Source organism: Nothoprocta perdicaria, unplaced genomic scaffold (genome assembly GCF_003342845.1).
Source record: "Nothoprocta perdicaria isolate Ctin4 unplaced genomic scaffold, notPer1 scaffold_16, whole genome shotgun sequence".
NCBI classification, from domain to species: domain Eukaryota; kingdom Metazoa; phylum Chordata; class Aves; order Tinamiformes; family Tinamidae; genus Nothoprocta; species Nothoprocta perdicaria.
In genome coordinates, this window is record NW_020454760.1 from 2,690,990 (window position 1) to 2,713,136 (window position 22,147).

Consider the following 22,147-nt stretch of genomic DNA (forward strand, 5'->3'; position numbering starts at 1 on the left):
GGTCATACACAAGGGTGCAATGTGGATGTGGTGCTGCCCCAGATTTGGACAAYGGGTCCCATCCAACATCAGGATGAGAACCAGCACCCAGCCAGGGAGGGCAAGAAGATGTAAAACCAGCAYGTGGGGCCGAGGGAGCTGCCTCGTCACAGAGGCCGCCGTGGGGCCCAGCCCTTCACCTAATTACCAGCTGATCTAGGTAATATCCCAAGGCCATAAGCTCAGGCGCCGCAAATCCCCGAGTGCAATCCAGCTATCTATTTCAGCGGGGCTCCGGCAGACGTCTCCCCATCCCTTTAAACTAATTTGCACGGCAATCTCCGCGGCTGCTGCTGTCCTGATTATTCACGAGGCAATAATTCAGCAGTGCCACGGTCACCAAGCGAGCCACAGGCCTCCTGAAAAGGTCTTTTATTCCATCTTAGAAGCCTTTAAAATAACCTTAGATGGACTAACGGGGCCATCATTTATTTTACAATTTATATAAGTAATTACGGAATGCTGCTGGGCTAATGGGGGGATAAAGATGCCCCAGCTCTACGAGAAGCAATTTTAGAAGATAAAAACCCTGGCATTTCCAAAAAGCCAGGAGAAACACGGGCTGTTTCTTGATGCCGCTGTGTTTACTAATTAGACTAGAAAGGAACTTATGTTTAATTAATGTGATTCTTCTTAAGATCGTCTGCAGAATTTCTATTTGCACATAACTTTTTCCTTCTTGCTTTGCACTGTCTCACCCTTGTTTCAGTGATCCTGCTCCCTTGTAAAGCAGTTTACCTGGCAAACCAGAGCCCGCTGCTTATCCTCAAATACCCTCTTCCTTCAGGGTGGCCAGCCGCTAATTCTCCAGGCTGGTGTGTGTTCCCTGACTCGGAAGGCAAATGCCACCTTCTGATATGAAGCAGTCATCTGAATTTCCTTCTGCATCATTAACAAAAATTACAGCCATCACAAGGGACAGAAGAGCATTTTTACTCTCCAGTAGCTACCACTGCATTTGCAACTTTTTAAACTTATTTCATCTAGGAGAAAAAGKTTTTAAAAGACACATATGCCCCCCGGCCACCCTGGAAAACTGCTCCTGGCAACGAAGATTTTGAAATCAAACGGGATCTTTCCTTTTGTGAGTTAGGGCTTCTTTAGCAGCCATCAGGACCCTCCTTTGGCCCCTGAACAGTTCTCGGGTATGTTCCTCCTCCTGTTCCCAAGCTGGAATTCTTGTGACAGTTAAGTGTTGTAGCTACAAGGTTTGGAAAAACAAGTAGGGTGGCCTCCAYGCGTAATCATGAATGTTACAACTGAGTGTGTCTGCTTAGTGCTCATGGAAAGCGCAAACAGTGAGGCTGGGAACAACCGAGAAGGCACCTGGCACCTGCCGGGATGGAGGCTTTGGGAGCGGGGCCGGACACTGCTTTTTGCAGCAGCACTTTGGTCACGGCTGCTTTCAGTAAGTGGCGGTTTTCACAGTGGTGACCCAGAGGTGGATGTTTTGATACCGGGTTAACAGTGAGTCCTCACCGATGTGGGGAGGTTCTGCTCTGAAAACATCTGTTCTGTTAGTTCTGCTAGTGCGGAGCGAGACCTCAAGCAGTTTTTGCTTGGGAGCCGACCTGACGGCTCGGGAGTTTGTCCTCATCCAACAGCTGAAAAGCACTTCCTAGAAAGCCGGCCTAGCACAGCGGGGCAGGATGTGGAGGGGGCTTATCGCTCAGCAGTGCTCACCAGGAAAGCTTCGCAGAGCCCAGATGGTGCTCTTAAATAACTGAGCCTAAGCAAGGTGAAACAAAACAGGAATGAGCCAGCTCGCTCCGGGATAACCAGTCCTGGGGCTCCCAGAAAGCACGCGGCCAGACGGATGGTACCGGGCAAAACAGCCCAAGAGCCTTCCATGTCTTGGAAGTTGGAGTCCTCAGCTGCGTTCAATGCTTTGTGCGAGTCTCCAGCTTTACAGAAGCTCTAGTTTTATTGGATTCAGAATGTAAAGCAGAAGAGACTTAGATCAGCAGCGACCACATGTTTTTGAGATGTGTTTTTGTCATTCCACGTTGCCTTGGCTCGTTCTCACCCGCCTGAACGACACGGGGACATAAGCAGCACGAGCGCGGGGGAATCGAGACGGGCCCTGCCGGGTCAGAAGGGGCCCTGGGATCTTCCCGGGCCTCACTGAGCACCCAAGGCGCCCAGCACTGTGGCCGGCAGCACCGTCCTGTCAGGAAGCAGCGCGCTCCTTCCCTTGGGAATCACGGACACGTTCCCAGGCTTTCTCCTCCACTTGAACAAACCTCAGGGACCACAACGGGAAAGAAAGCTCACAAAGCAACCTAGCACTTTGCAAATACTGGGGAGTTTATTTCCACTTCACATGGTCTTCAACAGACTCTTAAACAAGACCAGCGCAATTTAGTCTGCCCACAGTTCGCAAGGTTTTTCTTTTTTTCCCAAAACAAAGGAAGTTCTCGGTAAACACTGTACATAGCCAGTCGAACGGTTAACAATAATTTAAAAACTCCTTTTTTTTTTTTTTTCCTGTATAGTCAATGCAAGAATACCAACAATGAAAGTACAGTACGGGTAAATTCACAACAATTACAGTGAAACAGATTGACTCACATTTATGTGATGGCAGGAGTACAGTAGCAGTATGTACATGCACTAAAGTGCTAGGACCCAGASGCATGCAAGTCAAGTATTGAATGTGTATTTTACAGCTAACTCCATAAGACTTTCTGAGGCATTTTATTTCTTTTTTTTTTACTTTTTACATTTTATTTTCGTGAGTTTACCTGTATTCCCCTCCATCTTAATGAATACAGTTCTAGTGAACTAGCTTAATGGCTTTCTTCACTACTTAAAAGGTACTGCTTCTGCCAGTTGAAGCATCTGTAAGAACCTCACTTTTAAAAACTGGTAACACTGACATTAAAATAGAATAAAATTAACTTAAGACCCTAGTTTTACATTAAAAAAAAACCCTCCCCCCAAAACCCAAACCAAAATCAAAACTGTAACAGTGCAAATATAATCAAAGGCAATTGGTATTTGGAGAGAGAGCGAGCATGTACTCAAATTCCCTTAAAACTTAATTTACATTTTATTTTAAATCTTAACTTTATCTGCATATCATTTTTAACTTTTTTTTTTTTTGTTAATATACTGTATGTAGAAAAGATGGAGACAAAAATAGTTTTCTCAGCTCTGAAAAAAAAAAGAAAAATCAAGTTATTACAGGCACATTAACTGTTTCACTCTAGAAACGCCTCCGTTTCCCCGTCGGACGTTCGGCGGCCGCTGTCACTCGACGCCCTCCGTGACGCGGTGGCGCCCGGCGCCTCACGCYGGCGGCTCGGCCCCGCGCACGGCCCGTGGGCCCGCGGCTCCGGCACCGGCTCCGGCTCCGGCCGGGCTCTCCGCCGGCGGCTCCTTGCTCGCCGCGCGCTCCTCCGGGGAGGCCGGGTCTCCGGTGCCCGGCGGCTGGGAGGCCGTGGGGGAATGTGAGGCCCATCGGGACGGCGGGCGCCGCTTCGCTGGTCTCTCCGGCCGGGAGAAGCAGGGTTCGAGGGACGGAGCTAGTGCAGAACAAGGTAGTTCCTTTGCAGCCAAGAGAGCAAAGAAGTGGTTAGTGATTCGTATTAGAGGCACGTTTCGCATCTGTACAGACTTCTAAAGAATTTCAGGCTCAGCTAAGCGTCCGTCGTGGCACATGCAAGGAGCAAACATTTCCGTGTTAGGGCTCCACATATCTGCCTAACATGTCCATGATTTATGGAACGGACAAGCAGAGAATGAGGGAAGGTTTGGGATGAGCTGAAGTTGCTGACAAACTTCCATTTGCTAATATGCCTTGTGCTAGAAAAGAGCTGAAAAATATATTTGCATGACAGCTGAGTAAAACCCACTCACACTGCTCGCACTGCAAGTGCTGACCTGGCATGAAAGTGCCCAATGCTGCATTTGCAGCGGGGAGTGAAAGCCAACCTCTGCCTCCTTTCGTCTGCTGCAGAGTTCACACTGACAYGGAGGAAAGACTTCCCAGCTGGAGAATGAGGACTGCAGCACTAGTTGTGACTTCCACATGGCTTAAAGATGGAGCTTAGCTACAAATTCTGACTTTCAGAACAGCATTCCTKACTGCCAGCTACCCGAGTGTGAGTTACAGGAACCAGTGGCACTGTACATTATGGATGACATTTACAGAAACAGAAGAAAACTGAAATTTTATTTCTCCAACTTTCCACCGTCCAGGGTTGGTAGCCTGCTGTTACAATTAGAAACAAACTGAGCTTGTGATTTTTCACCCTGGCACTGTGTTGATAACTGCTTCTGATATTTAAGGGCTTTGCTCTTTGCACAGCTAGACCTCCTGCATTGCTTTGCAGGCTTGTTATACCCACGGGACTGGCCGTGGGAGCAACCAGAACACCCGGATTTCTCTGCCTACTTTACATTTATAAAAGCAAATCAGCCGAGTTTGTCAACCTATAGAAATGAGGAGAAGACGCTGGAGAGGACAAGAGAGCTGAATACAAAACAGTCTTAAGACCAGAATGCAAATGGTGGCAGAGGATATAAATCAGACAATGGAAAGGCGAGGCTCTAGCAAGGTTGGACCATGGAGAAACAAAGGGAGCGGTGGGACAATGCAGACGGAAGACTTGGGTGTGGAGAAAAAGTGACCAGAGATGGCAGACAGCGGGTTAGGTAACATGATGTGACTGGCCACGAGCAGACAGGGCGATCTGCCACTGCCTATCCTGGCTGCGATGGGAACACCCACAAACCTCCATGAGCGCTACACGGCACGTCAAGGACAGGGGGCCGAGGCAGCAGACACGCAGCGCCCAGGGGTGTGCGCCTTAGGGCCTCRTGCAGCCCCACGGCGTGGGGGAAGCGCCGGCAGCACCTCGGAGCACTCCATGGCACTGGGACTGCGCGTCACCGGCCGGCAGAGCAGCGCCGGGGCGGCTGGTGCCAGGGACGCGCCGCCATCGCGGCAGGTCCCCACATGCACAGCTCCCCCACACGGCTCCCCAACATGGCTCCCTCACACGGCTCCCCAACATGGCTCCCCAACATGGCTCCCCCACATGGTCCCCAACATGGCTCCCTCACACGGCTCCCCCACATGGCTCCCTCGCCCCGTTCCCCAGGCCCTGCCCCACCAACTAAGCGTGGGCTGCTGCACGGCAGCAGGAAAGGCCGCACTATAAATGAGCGCGACCCCAGGGACCGACTCGGCGTCCCGATTTCACTCCATCCCACGGGGCCGGGGGCAGTGTACGGCCCGCACAAGCTGCCACTCTGCTCAGGGTTGTTAAGAGGAAGCCGTGACACACAAGCAGCCCGGCGCCATGAACGCGGGYTGCGCAGTTTCCGCCTTGCCTCTTTGCCTCCCTCTAAGGAGCGGCTTAAAATGTGAACACAACAACACCTGTGTCTGCTGCCAGCTCCCAGCGCAATGGAGCGCCATGGCTGCTCAGCCGCCCCGCAGGAGATGCCAAGGGCCGGCTGGGAACCCGCTTTTGAGGCAATCTGAGTGCGTTTGGAGGGCTACCAGAGCCGTGTCTAAGCAGGCCCTTCCCGCGAGCCCTGAGGCGAGGCAGGGGGCACAGATGGGGCTACGTGGTGCCTGCCGCCACGCTGCCTCCCCACACGYCACCTCCAGCCGGCACTGCCCAAACTGGGACCGCAGGTGGCCACGGGCCCTTGGGCCCACTCTCCTGCCCCAACGTCACCCCATACATTTATCCGGGCCTTAAACATCTCCATTTTTTTTTAAGTTTCAACCAACCCCCCAGCTTTTTCCCAAATTTTCACTGATATTTGGCCCTTTGTGGGGCTGCCGACGCCGGCACCACATGCGCTGGTGGGGTCTCATCCTGTGCACCCCCCGAGCACTGTCGGGGGCCACCGCGTCCCGCCGTGGGGCCCGCGCGCCCGTGCCGAGCGACGGCTCTTGGAAAAGGGCTGGAAAAAAGGTGGAAAGCACTTACAGCAGTGAGGCAGGCAGGGCTAGAGTCCCCAGGGGGCAGTTAATAAGACAGTTTGGTTCTGGACAGAACAGACAGAAAAGAGAGAAAGAAAGCAAGTAGGTTGCAAAGATCTGTTTTAATCAATTATTTGCTTTTCAACGTGAGTGAAGGTCTGTTGTCGGCCAGGAGGTCTCCAGAAGCTCCCACCCATTCAGATCATGTTACCGCTGGACCACAGCTTGGTGGGAAACTAAGGGTAGTTAAAAGAGGGTAAGTCACTAGGCAGGAGCAAGTTTAGGAAAGAAGGGAGCAAACAAACCAGCCCTTTGAAAATGTAGCCGAGTCTCAGAAGTGGACACGGCATTGAAGAACCCAAACACTTCAACTCAGCGGAGAGAGACGTCTCTTATCCTTTGCCAAGCCTRGTTAGGGCCAGGGTTAAAAAAGTTAATGCAAAAGAGGGATAGAGTGGTTTTTTTTCCCCTTTGATTTTGAGAGAGAATTTCTGCTTAGGAGATCCTTARAAGGCAAAAAACCCACTAACTTTTATGCTACTTGCATGTCCACGTTAAGCTTTGATAACAGCTATCTGCCTCTCTCTTTCTGTTCCTATTCTGCTCCTAATACCTTGCTCCTCTTCCACAGCAAGCTGAAATAAAACACTCACCTTCTGCCACCTGCTACTTCTTTCCTTCTCCCTCCAGTGCTGCCAGGTTCAGCAGCCAGAGGAGCCAGCAGCTCCCTCTTCCTTAGGGATGGCCCTTTTCCCCTGCTGTCTCCAGAAACGGATCTTGCCCCCCGCTGTGTAACCTCCCTGATTTTACACCCTTGCCAGYTATTGAAAAGTTCCTACTGCTCCAACGAGGCTAGCTGGATAAACCTAACTTTTTTTAGGGTAGTATTTATAAATTCATGATATGCAACTAAGTTCAGTGAATCGGCAGGGTAAGGCACTATGAGGCTGCCGCTGGGTGGATGTGAATTTGCTTGTAAGCAGCTCTGGGGAGGATAGAATTAAAATACAGAGCTACTATGAAAATACACTGCTCCTATGTATGCATATATCTGCACACAGATGTATGCGTGCAAATATATATATAAATATGAACKAGGTTTTATATTTGCAGCAGGAATATAAAAACAAATTATGCAACTGGACCATCCAGAAGCTCAAAGTGGAGAAGAGCTGCCAGCAGGTGCTCCAGGCAAGTTTTAAAGCCAATAATAGGTGACTGTAGGGAGAGAGAGGCTTTCCGTGCTAAGGGGGGAACTCACACGGCCCAGAAACCCAGAGGGATCCAGGAACAGGGGAGAGGACTGGGGGGCCCAGCAAGGAGCAGTGTGGGGGGCAGGACTGCCCTGGTGGGCACAGCTCCGAGCACTGCCCTGTTGCATCCGCTGCCTCTTGCTCGTGCCAAACAAGCCAAGGGGAACCTGCACGTGGCCAGTGCGACCCAGTGCGACCCACAAGCAACCCAAGGGACTTTCAGAGTCTAGACCTCTTTGCAGTTTTGTTTCCAGCAAAATCCACACTCTGCAAGTGCATCTGATAGAGTTCCACCTCGCCTGGGAAAAGCCAAGCCCCTCGAGTGGACGCCGGCCACCTTCCTTTCCCAGGCACGGTTTTGGGAAAGGACGGGGCCACCTCAAGCTCATAACAACAGCCCCAACAACTGACACTTGCAAGGAGGAAACAGTCTGAGCTCTGAGGCCTGACAATCAAAAAATAGGCAAAAGATACTGAAAATTCACAAACAGAAGCAATTTTCTACCAYGCTGATGGTAAACATTTTTTTTTTCTGAAATCAGCACTGACACAAATCTTTCCAGGCATCGAACTCTGGTACTGATGTTGGCTGTGTTTTGCCAACAGCAATTTGTGATGAGGTGGAGTGACATCAGTTTACTGATACATGATATTGCTAAGATATTTAAAAGATGAAGGAGGAAATCAAGAGTTTTCAGTGATGCCTTGAAGGCAAAGTTGAGGTGATACTGTGAGAGTAAAGCACATTCTTTCTAATAAGGAATGGTAATGCATTCCCAGTATTTCAAGTTATAGGCAAAATACAGAGACAGCTAGAAAGCTCCACACAAATGAGGCTTCTTCCACTCTTCTTTATGCACCTAGACTGTCGTCTTTCATTGTTATTTATAATAAGCATCTAATTTTTCTTTTTAATATATATGTATGCAAACTTCCCTATTTATTTCCTTTCAAACAGCATACAGGTAATATAACCTCAGCTTTGGATGCTCTGTTAGGAAAATGATTCTGCCCTCCAAGCAGTGACTGCAGAGGAGGAGCAAATCRCACCCATTTAGGACAAGCTGCTAGCAAGAGGCAAAAGCCTCCGTGCCYGAGCTCCCAGCAAAGCCTCTCACCCCCAGCCTTGTCTGAGCAAATGGGTTTTGTCCCTTCCCTTGAGGCTTTCTCAGGCAGGAGYGGTAGGAACGAATCCCAGAGATGCTGCTGTTGCCCGTGCCACCCCAGCAGGGCTGCGGCGGTGCCCCACGGATGCCAAAACACAGGGATGCCCCCGAGACAGCCTGGGGTGGGCACGGCAGCACGACCCTGGGGTCCTGTCCCTACCCTGGGAAACTGCCCCGAGCATCCTAAAAAATCCTATTGCACTGCGGTGCCAGAAACAGGCTCTGCTGCGTGCTGGACAGAGTTCAGCTTTCCCAGACTAACCCTCCCAGACACTGACAGGTTAGGGAGCTTTTGTCCATCGTGACACCCTCTTTTTGGCTGATTTCTGTAGCACGTTCCTATACCGGAGCATCTGACTCCCAGGACTCAGGCATATTTGCTGAGGCAGATAACTCCCGACAGCACAGTAAAACATCAGGATAGATTTCTTAAATATTTAAAAGGTTTGTGCTTTAGACTAGTTGATTCTCATTGCTATAACCACTACTATTTTGCAGGGCAGCAACAGTCAATTCCACATTTCATGATGTTTAATCACATGTACACACGAGTCAGGCTTGTTCAGACACATCCAGAGAAGCTACACTGAAGGCACTGAAGTTCTGCAGCAGGGCACTGTAGTCACTATTCTTAACACAGCCTTGTTAATAGAGAACTACTSATTCTTGCATAGGAAAAACACCCTTCCTTTCTGTCCAGCACAAYACAGAAATTAACTCAAACCTAGGGTCTCTAATTTGTTAATTTGTGATGTGTTTTGTGACAGAAAGCCCTTATCCCCAAGCACTCGGGAGAGAACCATGTTTACCTGGGAAAGGATAAAGCTCTTTTGATACTTTCCAGCCCAATAAGCTGTCAGGATAAAACTCAGATTGTTAACGAACTCTTCAGTGTCTAATCCAACAGCTTCATGACTGGGACTCGCTGGTAGTACCAGGGCATGACTAGAATATTGAAATACTCAGAAGGGCTGCAAGACATCTCAGTGCATTCGCTCAAAGAAGGGTGCATTTAGCTAAAGGAGAAAAAACAAACAAACTCATTACCTCTATGGACCCTGGTTCTACTTTGACAATATCTGCTGTGCTGTTGTCATTGCTAACATTTGGTGGGCTGTGTGCGGGTAGCCTTCTCTCTTCCTTTAAGGCATGATCCAAAAGTTTCTTATTCAAGATCCTGGCAGCATTTTCTGCAAGTGTGTACCCTGGAGGAGCAGATAAGTCCTGCCTGATACTTGTCACCTCAGTCCCTTCTTCCTTTTGTGCCTCTGTCCCCAGACGGAGCGGACTGGGTGATCTGCCCCGGGCGTTGGTACAAAGTTCCTGCACTGGACCCAGCTCCGGTCTGGGCTCCGCTGACCTGGATCGGCTGCTAGACCTGGGGCATTTTTGGAAGGTCTCATGAAAAATGGGGCTATGGTCAATGATGTTGAACAAGCTGGAGAGGCCGTCATTGATGGTGGTGTGGACAGGGCTCTCCCTGGTGGTCGTGGACCTTGCCCATGCCGACTCGCTGAAGCCTTTCTGAGGCAACCCCGGCCCTGGGCGGCCGCCCGGCTGCTCTGCCTTGGGCAGCACCTTCCTTTGGAGCTTCGGAGAGCCGTACTTGGGGGAGCAGCACGCGCGTTCAAACTTAGCCTGGACCTTCTCAATGACGGGGGTCACCTGCCTGCTCCTCAGGCTTCTGGAGGGTGAAGAGACGGGGGTGGACCCCCCCTTTGGCGTCAGACACTTGTGGGGGCTGCTGGTGATGCTGCGCAGGGTCTCCGTCTGCAAGCCCACGCTGATGGTCTGCGTGGTCTGCGTCCCCGTCGTCCTCATCCCRTTGGTCTGACAGGCCGTGTCCTTAAACTGAGGCTCCGTGGAACTGGAGTTGGAGCGTATGGCGTTTCGGACGGAGAAAGCCACCTCCTTCATGTCGTCGCTCATGTTTTTGGACATCTCCAAGGTGTGCAAGGGGGAGGCAAAGCCCACGGTAGTGCAAATAGGGCGCTCAATGGGGTGGAGACCACTCTCCAGAAAGTCCTTGTGATGTTTGGCCAGGTCACAAGACCATCTTCCAAACATATCCGAGGAAGCACCTTTTGTCTCGCCGACATTCCCCATAGCTTTGGTCATAGAAAACAGGAAATCTGGCTCGACCTGGTTTTTCCCTTCGCTGCCAGCTAGCACGGAATTATCAAACCTACGGACAACCGGGGGGCTGTGAAAGACCCGAACTCCCGTTTTTTCCATAGCACCATGACTCCTCGTTGGCTGCTTCTGGCAGAGCTCTGGGCTCGTCATGGTGTTGGTGGTCATAGTGACACTGGTGGTGAGGTACCAGGATGATGCTGGGAAGGGATCTGGAGCAGGATCATTCCCAGCTTTCCCCAGCTCTGTCCTCTCTGCCCAGGCTTCCGAAGGCTTCTCAGCAGCCCCACCATGGTTCCTAGTGTTACTGTAATCCCAATTTTTATTGAACTCCTCGATATATTTCAAGTCATCAGGAGACAAAGGAGGGGTGATATCATCTTTGCTGCTGGATGAAGGCAAGGTTTTTTCTGGGAGGAATGGAGAAATATCCATCAAGCGCTGGAATTCTGACATGGAAGAAACGGACATCGCCCTGGAAAGGAGAGCACAAAAGTATTACCCTTGCACCATCCTCAGAGCATTTCTGAACTGAATTACTTAAAAATGTAAATAACTGYGGTTATTCACAGAGTCTACTCAGTGAGGTAACTAAAGCTGGATGAGGACTGTCAGCAATGATCTTTGTACAGAAATGTTCCAGCAGATACAATAAAATGACTTTGTAAGTTGTTCAATCAAGGGAACCAGCTGCAGACTTGGGTGCATCTACACCAGTGTTTTAGTTGAGATCTGGAGCATGTTTTTGAAGTGAGCCCCTCTTCAGATGCCTTGGTTTGCACTGGGTGCAATTGCAGAGAGCCCAGCTGGGATTCCTTTGGGATGCACAAATCACTCCAGCCTCTGGTGGACATTCAGCCCGCGGCAGCAGCACTGAAATTGCCCACAGCAAAAGACCCCTGACGTGCATGGGGGTGTCACGTCCTCAGCACCACCCGCTTTGCCCTACACATTGGTGGCTACAGCTCTGCTCTACTTGCTAACATAGACATGATCTTCAGGGTAAGCTGAAGCCTCCTGCACAAACAGCTCGAGCTTTGTGCACCACAGCTGAACAGGGCCCAACGTGATCAGAGACTAATTCACCCCTGGCGAAGCCCATGAGCCTGGCTCAGAGCTGACGAGGAGGCAGCAGGATTGTGCCTAGGCCTCGTAGTTTGGATGTGAGAACTCTCACTGCTGCTCCTGTTCTTTTTTTATATTTTTAAATTTATATATATATATATAACATTTATATATTTATTATATAAAAATATATATCTATATACATTTATAAATATATAAATATATTTATTTATATAAATTATATTATATAAACATATACTTATATATATTTTTATATATATATATAAATTTATATATATTTTAATTTTTATATATATTATATGTATATATTCCCTGGAGTTTTACTCACCTTTGAAGATTTCCCTTGTGCGTTTCTTCTTCCTGAAGCAAAACAGAAACGAAGAGGGTTAGTTATTTCTGACCCTTCCCATGGCATGAACTAGTGGGTGTTCTGCCAGTTACTTCCAGGTAGTTCTACAGGCGAGTTTGTCCCTAAAAAAGCAGCTGGTTTTTGCTGGGATAAGGAATCACAAGGTGCCTGTGGGAATATTCTTCCCTTTAAACACAGGCAGGAAAAGTGTCGATYGCACTGGAAGAACAGACTGCACAAAGAAAGAGCGTGTCCCAAACCCCAAACCACCTTGAACTTCTACAGCCCTGTGTCACCAGAAATAGAAGTGAGCTGCAAAAGACTTTTTTTCCACACGTACAAAATATTTTGTTGGACCATATCTTTGTGAGGGAACGTGTTCTATGGAGTTAGTCTGTTACTGATAGAGAGCTAGTTGTGCCAAAACAAGAGATAAAACAAGGTCCTCTGACACAGGATTTCATTATATATTCTCTAGGAAACAACAAATGGCACCAATTGAAACTCATTAAACTAGCTATATTAAATGTGTTGGAAAACTACTACTTGTTTCATAGAGGGAATACCTACGCCTTGCTAACAGCATTAAGATGTTGTTATGGCAATTATTTCCCTGTGACAATTCCCAAAATGAGTTGTCTTTTTTTTTAAAATAGATTCCCCTGAAGCAATTGCTCTACAGCTAGTGTTCAACTTCTTATTTATATTTCTAATAAAATATAGTGAATACCAAATATGAAAAGGAACAAAAGAAAATAATTAGGACTAAATAGCCAAACACGGTCAGTCAAACATAAAGCCAGAAACTGCAGGGAATGGTATCTGAATTTTTCACTAAGCTCCTGAGCACACATGAAATAAATGGCTGAGAAAATGAACAGGGAATGCTGTATTGCCACCCATTCACTGTGCCACTGAGGGCAGGGAAAGCCAACCACAACATACACACAGCTACAGGTACTTAAATGTGAGGGAGGACAGTCACATTGCTCAGCCCTCTCCATTTCTACCTCTGCTCCCTTGCAGACAACCTGGCTTTATGGCCCTTTAGCTRAGTAACCAGGCTTTCCCTCTCCAAGAAAAGCTGAGGCCGCATTTTCACAAGCTGAACTGTCCAGTTTAAGCCACACTGCTGCAGCTGTGTCAGTCCTGCATGTGAGTATCTGATGGGAAAGCTTCTGCTTCCCTGTTTGCTGTGATTTGTATATCCAACCAGTATTGCACATGCACAGCAATGTGCATGTGTCTAACTCACACACAGATTTGAATTTTCAGGCAAGAAGAGACTGCTCAAAACCAGAAGCTGGAACGTACAGAAGCTGGAAAACAGCAAGCAACTTGCTGCCTGCTTGATAAAAACTGCAACCTGCGGAACACCTTGCTCTGTAGCAGCCAGTAACGCTCAAGGAATAACAGAAAACAAGAAAAACTGCAGCACTTGGAAGCTTCAAAGAGCTTTTACTTTCACAGAAGGGATTAAACTGCACAGTTGTGGCTAACATGGACATCCTCAATGCCCTGAATATTACACAGTAGTTGGCAGGTAACTTTGTATCAGCCTGCATGGATTGGGACCCTGGATTTCACTCAGCAGGGATATAAATTGAACTGTGAAGACYTGGATCCTGTGCCAGTTAGTTCACTTTAGCGTAGACTTCAGCAGGGGACATTCACTGTGGCCTGATGGCACCTTTTAATACTGTTCATACTCAGTACTGTTTTGGTACTTACTAGCTTTTTATGGTGCAATCTATGTAATTTGCTAATGAAGGACAATTTTATTTTAAAAAATCTCCTCTCGCTGACTTGTGCTAATCTGTTCCGAAGGCAACCACCATGGGATAAACAGAGTTGCCTCTCTGCAAAGACAGAGCCCCTGCTTCTTCATATATATAGAAATACATATATGCATGTATGCATATGTCTACAACTGGAAGAGGCTGAGGACGTGTAACCCGGGGTGTTGTATCAGGCACAGCTCTCCACAAAGCCAGCTGGGGACAAGAACCTCCAGACRGGAACGCACCTCCGCTAAGGCCGCCGAGAACTTCTCCCGCTCCGCTTGCCGCGACCGGTGCTCCTCAGGCTCCTCAGGAGAGTCCAGAGACAGCGACTCCAGGAAGAGGTTTTCCGTGGCYGTGCACCTATCGCTCTCCTTCAGCTTCGCCACCGACCGATCCTCAAACTGGATGGTGTCGGAGTCGGAGTAGGACCTGGCGCCCACGGCACGCGGGAGGTGAAGGCTGCCCTGGCCTCCCAACGGACGCAGGGTGCTCTCCTTCTGCTCGCAAAGGAAACTGCTCCCTCTTCTCGGGCCCACTTCTTTCTGAAGCTGGCAGTGGGACAGAGTAAAACAGAGAGCAATTATTCACAGAGGAGAGGGTGTTCTGCAGCTCTCCTCTGAGGAAGGCAGCCTTCCACGGCAGAGGGACACGCGTGCCCATGGGGGCAGGCCCGGCTCGTGGGCTGAGACTAGCACTTAGCCTTAGGCACGACACCTTTTGGCACTGCAGCATCTTCTTCCCACAAGGGAAGGGGAATCCTATGCCAAAGGCCCTCCCTCACTGGCTTTGTGGTGATTAAATATATATACACGCATACAGTTGTGCCTGTTTATGTATATAAACGCACACGCCCTATGTATACGTGTGTGTCTGTGTGTACACACACACAAAATGCATCTGCTTGTAACCTCATTTTAAAGAAAGAAATCAACACTTATTATTATTTAAAAAACAATCTTGATACATGCTCCTAAAGTAGATGCTCCAAGGGCTGGTTATTTGGAGTCCCCTCAAAGCAAATACATTTTTCTTCTGGCCAGTAAAAAAAGGGTTGCACTTTTCTGAACATCACCCATCCTACCTTCGTGTTTCCAGACGTGGAAAATTTCACTTACCAAAAAAAAAAAAAGCCTATGTTTTAGAAACTGACTAATGCATGGCTAGAAAGTCGGGTTATTTGTACTGCCAAAGAGATGAATTAGGCACAAAAAGCATGTTGGAGGAAAATGCATATTTATAGAAGGACCATCAAAGTTATTAGTTCTATACTTTGCAGAAGCTGGGTGAAGGGAGGGTAGGAGCATGTGTGAAACTGAATCTTAAATTAGATTATGTGGCCAGCTTGCCTTTTAGCTGTAAATGCAGGAAGATGGATGAAGACATTTTCAAGCAGCACAGGGTTGGTGGAATCTGATGCAGAATTTTGATGTTGGGCTACAGCTGCCYGCTGAGGGCTTTATCAGGCCCATGCAACGATAAGCTACAAATGCCCAAGTTATGCCCTAGGAGCTTGAGGACTACAAAAACATATTAACTATCATCTTGTTGGGAAAAATACCAAAAAGACATCATTTGGCTCAGAACCATTTTTGGTCAGGATGCAGGTAGCTAAATTTGCACTTGGGCTGCAGTCCAGGGATTTTTGTTTCATTTAGGCCTGAAAAAGAGCCTGAATGCATCTTCAAAGTTTTGCTCATTATCTGCAAAATCTAAAACAGCTTGATTGCCAGGAGTAATTTCAAGTATCCCCTACATGTAGAGGTGGAAGGTCTATCCAGAGCTCCTGTAATCCTTTCCCTGGAATATGTGCAGGACTCACGGCAAGGAAAAACAGTAATTGCATATATTCCGTATAAGCAGTCCCAAATGTAAGTTCTTCCGGATTTTCATGGATCCTTAGGATATGATGGCCTGCGAACCTTCATGAGATAACAATATAGTTTTCTGCCCACTCTCTGACTGACAAACAACTGACAGGCGAATTAAAAGGATAAACTCCAGCCTAAATTTCCAGGGACTAATGATTTTGTGTCCCCATCCATTTATACCTAGAAACACACAGCTTTTCATACAGGTAATCTCATGTGTTTAAATATTTGGCAGTGTGATCCGTGCAGACTTAGCTTTGGTAGCACAGTAGAAGGGGGAGTCTCTAGGGGAAAGCAAAGTGACAGTGCCCTTGAAAAGAATGAAACTTTGAGCTCAACAAGAAGTAGGTCATCATGCTTTTTAAATATGTTAGTAGCATCCCCACACCCATGCAGAGTAACATATTTTATACATTTTCTACATCTGTGTGAGCTCTTATCAGACATGTATTATTCAGGAACCATGTGGAAGCAGACAGGCATGAAGCCTTAGGAAGAAACTTGGCACACAGGCCTCTGTTATCTCCTGGTGCCTGTTTTTCAAACACACACACTGGTGTGGTCTYGATGTATTTCCATACATGGAACACACAGAGGAAAACACGGGGCACAAGGGCTTTCAAGATGTACTAATTGCTTCCATCTAAAGCAGGGCACAAATGCAACCTGAGAGGATATTCCACTAAAAGCCTGTGAATACTTGGAAGCTCCCTGTCACACAGRAAAACGTTTAATTACAAGCAAAGATGGGGCTAGGGTTTTTTTCAGGCAGATAGCCAAGTTTTCAAATGCTATTTCTGATCATCCAGTCCTTTGAAAGTAGCTTAATATCATATCTTTTGTTTCCCTATCCATCTCTATCACTGTGAACAATTTGGTTGTACAGTAAATACAGAGCTGAACTGCAGAGGTTTCAGATGCAGTTCCAGGACAAGTTTAGGGCTATCTTGCAGACTCTCTCAAGAAGACACAGMGAGATTATGTCAGGTTTAAAGAGAAATAAGACTAATCCATTAACAGGGATTCCTCTCCTTATTCCTTTTCTAACCATGGTTCTCAGGGAAGAGAACAGCAGTTTTTAACCAGGTTAAATCCCTCAGGTTGTTGAGGATACATCAAGGAGCTAACATCAAAAAATACAGTTCACAGGGTGTGTGACCATAAACATCCAAAGAGGCAACAATGACTCTCCAAACAAAGATGTGTGTCCATGCCTTTATATTTTGCATGGAGAATCCACCCAGGAGGTAGTTTTGTCACTGAAACTCAACAACTAGAGAGCAGCTCAGTCAAACGATGGAGAACTTGGCATCCTCTTGCTGTGAARCCTGGGAATGCAATGAGTCTGACTGATAAACTGCTTGGTCGCAAGCCCTCCTCCACGGTGTGTGCTGGMTGCCCTACCTGACACTTAATTTTGGTCTGCATTCCCAAGAAAGGTAAGGATTTGTTCCTTTAGCTTCCTGAACTATGCTTAAAAACCCTTTGACACATGAGGGATCAAAAACCCCAGAACATCACTTCTTAGTATTTTAAATTTGGAAGCTCAAAAATCACCTTTCTTAGTTCATAAAGCTTTCATAATGGTCACCACCACCATTAGACCTACACAATTAGTGATTTTAGAAATAATCCTAGAGCACAACATTTTCCTAAGTCCTTCTCTGTGGATTTAGAAGCCACAGCCCAAAGTGAGGTGCAGACTCACATTCAACTCTGCCTGGTGAATTTTCCTTTACTTCTTGTTGCAGCCTAAGCATGGGAATATGAGCTAGAGATAACGAGTGCTTCTCAGAGCCTGGCCTTGAGATTACACCAGGCTTTCATCAGTTAAACATGTGAAGCTACTTTGTGCTTCATTCAAGTGTAATGTTCCCTAGAGAGCATAGAGAAATCTGGTGCAATTCCATTTTTGATGTCCTAAGGACAGAAAGTAATCACTTAATTGAGGAATCACAATTTTGGTTGTTTTTCTTTCTCTTCCAGGAATGCATGACTCAGAACTGCACAATGTTCACTCAAAAACTGTGCATTAGCCATCCCTCATTAAACTTGATTTTTAATTTTTTTTTTTCCTGTGGCTTCCAGCCAAAGAGTAAATCCATTAGGTGTAATTTGGGGCAACGTTTTCAAATCAGGCTCTAATACTAAGCAGATGAAAGTGCAGATCAGCATGAAAAACAAGCGGAAGAGCCATGCAATTACCAGACTTGCAAATGACAGCAGAGGTGTGCATGCCATTCATGTGAGCAAGGCCAGGAGTGTCTTCTGAGCACTCAGCATTGATGGCTGCTTATCTGTCATGAGCCAGGGCTCTTCCTTGTCACCCCCCGGGTTCCCTTGCTGGAGAAAAAGAGGCTGAATAGTCACAGCAGCTGCAGCTTTGGTAGCAATTTGTGGAGGAACAGACTCTTAGGACAGGAAGCTGTGTATCAAACCTCAAATAACCCTGTGTGTGGGATTGAGCGTTTTAGCACGAGGACACATTTATAAACTTGCACACAGAATGGATCAATGCGACCATCCCTGTCTGGGTAAGTGAAATGAGGCAGGAAATGGCCTTTCACCTGGGGCTGACTTCTCAGAAACATTATTTTAAATGGATTATGAGCACTTTCCTTGTATTCCCTTGTGTACGCAGACTGTTACGGACTATGAGAAACAATGATGTAGCCAAGAAACCAAAAATAACGCTCTGCAGTTTCTTCCTAGAGCTTCCCACTGCAGACGAGCCCCAGCTGCAGGACAYGGTGCAAGGCCCCACCACGCAAGGCGGCTCCTCACCTGCTCCATGCGYCGGAGCAGCTCCTTCTTCTGCCGCTCCCACTCCCGACGCTCTCGATCCAGCCTGTCCAGGAGCTCCACTTTTTCCCGATTCCAGTTCTTCTCGCTGTGCTGCATTTGCCAGCGGAGATCCATCACCACGCTGTGGCTCTCGGCCAGWAGCTTTTTGTGCTCCTCTCTTTCCCTTTTGAAGGCCCCCTTGGCATCGGCGGTGAGGCCTGTCTCCCCTGAGGCGTTCTCACTCTTCCCTTCCAGCTGCCATGAAGATAAAGCTGTATAAGGATTTCTGAAGGTAAAAGCCCATGTCCGGCAAGGAATTTAAGGTCTAACTCTACAAAGATAATCAGAAAATTAAGGTAATTCCTAGCTCCTAGGATCTCACCAAATGATCAAAGAAGTTCAACTGACAAGAAGTTTTAAAATCAAAACAGTAAACAACATGGTGAATCTTTTTTTCCAGCTCTGCCAGCTCGTGCTCTGAAGTATCAGTGCCATCTCTCTGAAGGACGCATGGGTGCCAGCAACAGGAAACASGGAGCTGAATTCCAGCCTCAGGAGTGAGACACCCTGAGGCAGGATCCCCACCCCAAGGCTCTGCTTTGGGCTCCCTCTCACACTCAGGGCACTCATCTGCTGAAGAGACCCTTTGCTCACAAAGARGCTGTTTTGTCTCACCAAGGCCTTATTGTTCAGGTCCCCACAGCCTCCAGCAGGAGAGAACATCACCAGGAAGAGGCCTCCCCAGATCACACCCCATCTCTCAAGCTCCTGGTTCCCGAGTTGATTTCCCGGGTGCTTAGGCAGGCAGTTGATGTTAACTTGTCTCTCTCTTGTTTACTCTGTCCAGGGGTCAGCTCCATCAAAGCAGAACATCTGGCCCAAGGTCATGGGAAAAATCCAGGCTGGATGGGCCTTGGGCGGTGTCTTACCTAGGCCTGGCCCAGAGCAGATGAGCTCAGAGCTCTGTGCAGGTGGGTGCTGACCAACCTGCGCATGAGGAGCCTGCACAGCCTCCCCGGGCAGCCTGGGCCGCTGCGGGGCTGTTATTGTGAAACGGGAACTGTCTTGTGATAGTGAAATGAAGAATTTATCCCTGAAACTTGGCCTTTTGTTATCAACTCAGTCTAGGACAATGTGAGTCCCAGTGAGACACGTCCCCTGGCTCTGCAGGCAAACGGGTGTGAGACAGGGAAGGCTCATTCCCATCTCTGGTGCAAGAACCGAAGGCTGTAGCTTTGCTGGGAAATACTCTCCTTTAGCGGGAGAGGAGAGCAGCAACTTCAAGCTGTCACAGGTGGAAAATACGTCCAACATATCTGAGTCAGGGCATTGATTCCGGAGAACTACTCCACGGAACAAGCTCCCCAGGTCAGTGGCAGAAAGCTCACTGCTTGAGTATTTTAAGATCGCAATGACAGAACATCCTGCACAGCTATWTGTATTGACAAGGAGATCTCAAACACCTGCTTACTCTACCACTAATTTCTAAAATCATCTTATTTTTAAACCAACAAAAAAAACAAATTATAAAAGTACAGGTCCTTTTTTCAAGATTTTAAAAGAGTACTTCATTTGATTAATTAATGAGGGATTAATGAAACATTAATCTTTTGCTCAAGTTCTTTGGCTCTGGTGCTAACAGAGTTAGCATAGAATGTCAGCATAGAATCACAGAGTCATTATGGCTGGAAAAGACCTTCAAAATCATCAAGTCCAACTCCATACCCACTACCACCCTGCCTCCTAAGCCATGTCCCCAAGTGCCTCATCTACACATTTCTTTAATGCTGCTAGGGATGCCATCAAACCAGTGCTCCACTCTACGAGAAAGCATTCTTACAAAAGAATGGATCCACCAACAAATTCAGAGCATATTACCCAACTATGACTCGAGCTTGCCCTGACTGCAGGGGCAGCCGGGAAGCGGTAGTGGACGGTCTGGCAGACGAGACCCTGGGGACCACCACGAGCAGCCCCACAAAGACYTTTCTGCCCCACAATTGCAGGTTGTAATTGAATATACCCGGAGGTCCATTAAATACCCCCGTGCTGCAGGTCTGTTCCTGGGGACACCGTCCCTGAGCACAGAAGCTGCTTTGCTGTCCCCCTGCCCGCTATGCTGGCAGCTCACGCTTCGCCCAGCAATGCTGAGCAATCCTGCTGCCAAGCTCATGGCTAGCTGCAGATTATGGCATCTTGCTCTTTTTGCTCCATCTTCCCTCTGTGCACGCCCAATTCCCACTCCGACAGTTCATGGCTTTGGCTGGTGCAGCTGCAGTCCCGGCACCCGTTTTCTCAGGGATGCTTGAGAAGGAGTGTACTGGGCTGTGGTCCCCAGGGGCTGCCCCCTGCAAGGGGCTGCTGGGGTTACCAAACAGCTGTGACACCAAATAATTATCTGCATCAAGTCTGTCACTGTGCAGCTGAGATCAGCCAAAATGTAAGGGACTCTAAAATGAAGGAAACTGCAAAAAATTTCCTCACACCTTAGCCTGAAGGAGGATTATTTAAGACCGGTTCTTTGGGATATATGCAACTCACCTTTCAAGGGACGTTAAGGCAGTGCAGCCTCCCCATCTTGCAATAGGAGCACTTAGCAGAGGCAGCATCTGGAGTGCAACCTTGCACATCTGCCCTCTCTGGGCAATAGTGCCACTTGCAGCAGTGGCTGTGGCTAACACACTGCGTTGCAAAGGCCTGCCAATGCCTGCAATAAATTCCTGACCTGGCACGGAGCATGAAAAGGTCAAAACAAGCCTGTAGAGCAAAAACGCTCTGCTGTCGTATAGGCAATTTGTATAATTATAAAGAAAATTCCTTCTTTTCTTTCAAATCTAAAAAGTACAAAGCTGTTGAACTACATGAATATAAATACAGAAAAGCTGCAAAGCTGAACAAGTCCCTCTTTCTCCCCACTTCTCCCAAACTGCTTTTTTTCCACTTGCCCAGCTGCAGGCTAAGCACTGCTGGAATTTGTTATTGGCTGAGAGRTACCAGAATCCCATAGTTAAGAGCAATCTCATTATTTCTTATCTTAAAAACAATGCCTTAGGATTCTTCTGCCAGAGAAGATGGATATGCACATCTGACAGACAAGACTTTTGTTTTTAATGATATATACTGTGTTAAATCTTAAAGCTCCAAAGCACAAGGCAGCAGGATATGATCATCTCTGATGTGCGTTGCTACTTCAGCCCAAGAGGTTTTTCTCCTTTCTTTCTATTTCTTTCTTACACTGGGAGTTCCAGCACCAAAACACAAAACCAGTCAGTAGTCATTAACTTGGGGGTGTCTGTCTTGAGGAAGATGCTCCGATTGACCTGCAGCTTCACAGAAAAATGGGGCAAAAACCCCTCATCAAGACAGCAGTGGAGACGACAAAGGCCTCGAGTCTCTACTGGCTCGTCAGGGGTTGGGCAGCTCTCTCCTGCCACAGGAGTCATTGCTCTCTTGCCACCAAGGAACAAGGCATGGCGAGAGGCCCTCTCTCCACACTGACGTGATACCTTAGGCTGTTTTGAGTTGTTAGCCCACACTATGGTCAGCACTGAACAGCAGAGACTATTGATGTGAATATAAGCTGGTGTCATTCATTAGCTGCCCCCATGCTGCCTCTGAAACGGAGCCCATAACAAGAATGCCCCAAATCCTGAATTGATACTGTTGGGTTTAGCTCATTCCTATTTCATATTTACATTATTTCTATTTTTCATCTAATTTATATTATATTTTGTTTTTATG

At 47.6% G+C, this 22,147-nt stretch overlaps 1 protein-coding gene across 1 annotated transcript in view; it reads right to left on the reverse strand.

The window, feature by feature from the left end:
* Positions 1 to 3,559: 3,559 nt before the first annotated feature.
* The window catches only part of MTCL1 (microtubule crosslinking factor 1), a 96,873-nt gene continuing 78,285 nt past the window's right edge, over positions 3,560 to 22,147 (reverse strand). The window contains exons 11-16 of the mRNA XM_026035501.1: positions 18,407 to 18,661; positions 13,997 to 14,302; positions 11,950 to 11,981; positions 9,450 to 11,010; positions 5,991 to 6,048; positions 3,560 to 3,588 (exon numbers count right to left, since the gene is read on the reverse strand). Of these exons, the coding sequence (XP_025891286.1) occupies positions 6,010 to 6,048; positions 9,450 to 11,010; positions 11,950 to 11,981; positions 13,997 to 14,302; positions 18,407 to 18,661 (2,193 nt within the window). The 3' untranslated portion in view covers positions 3,560 to 3,588; positions 5,991 to 6,009. The remainder of the gene's footprint in view (positions 3,589 to 5,990; positions 6,049 to 9,449; positions 11,011 to 11,949; positions 11,982 to 13,996; positions 14,303 to 18,406; positions 18,662 to 22,147) is intronic.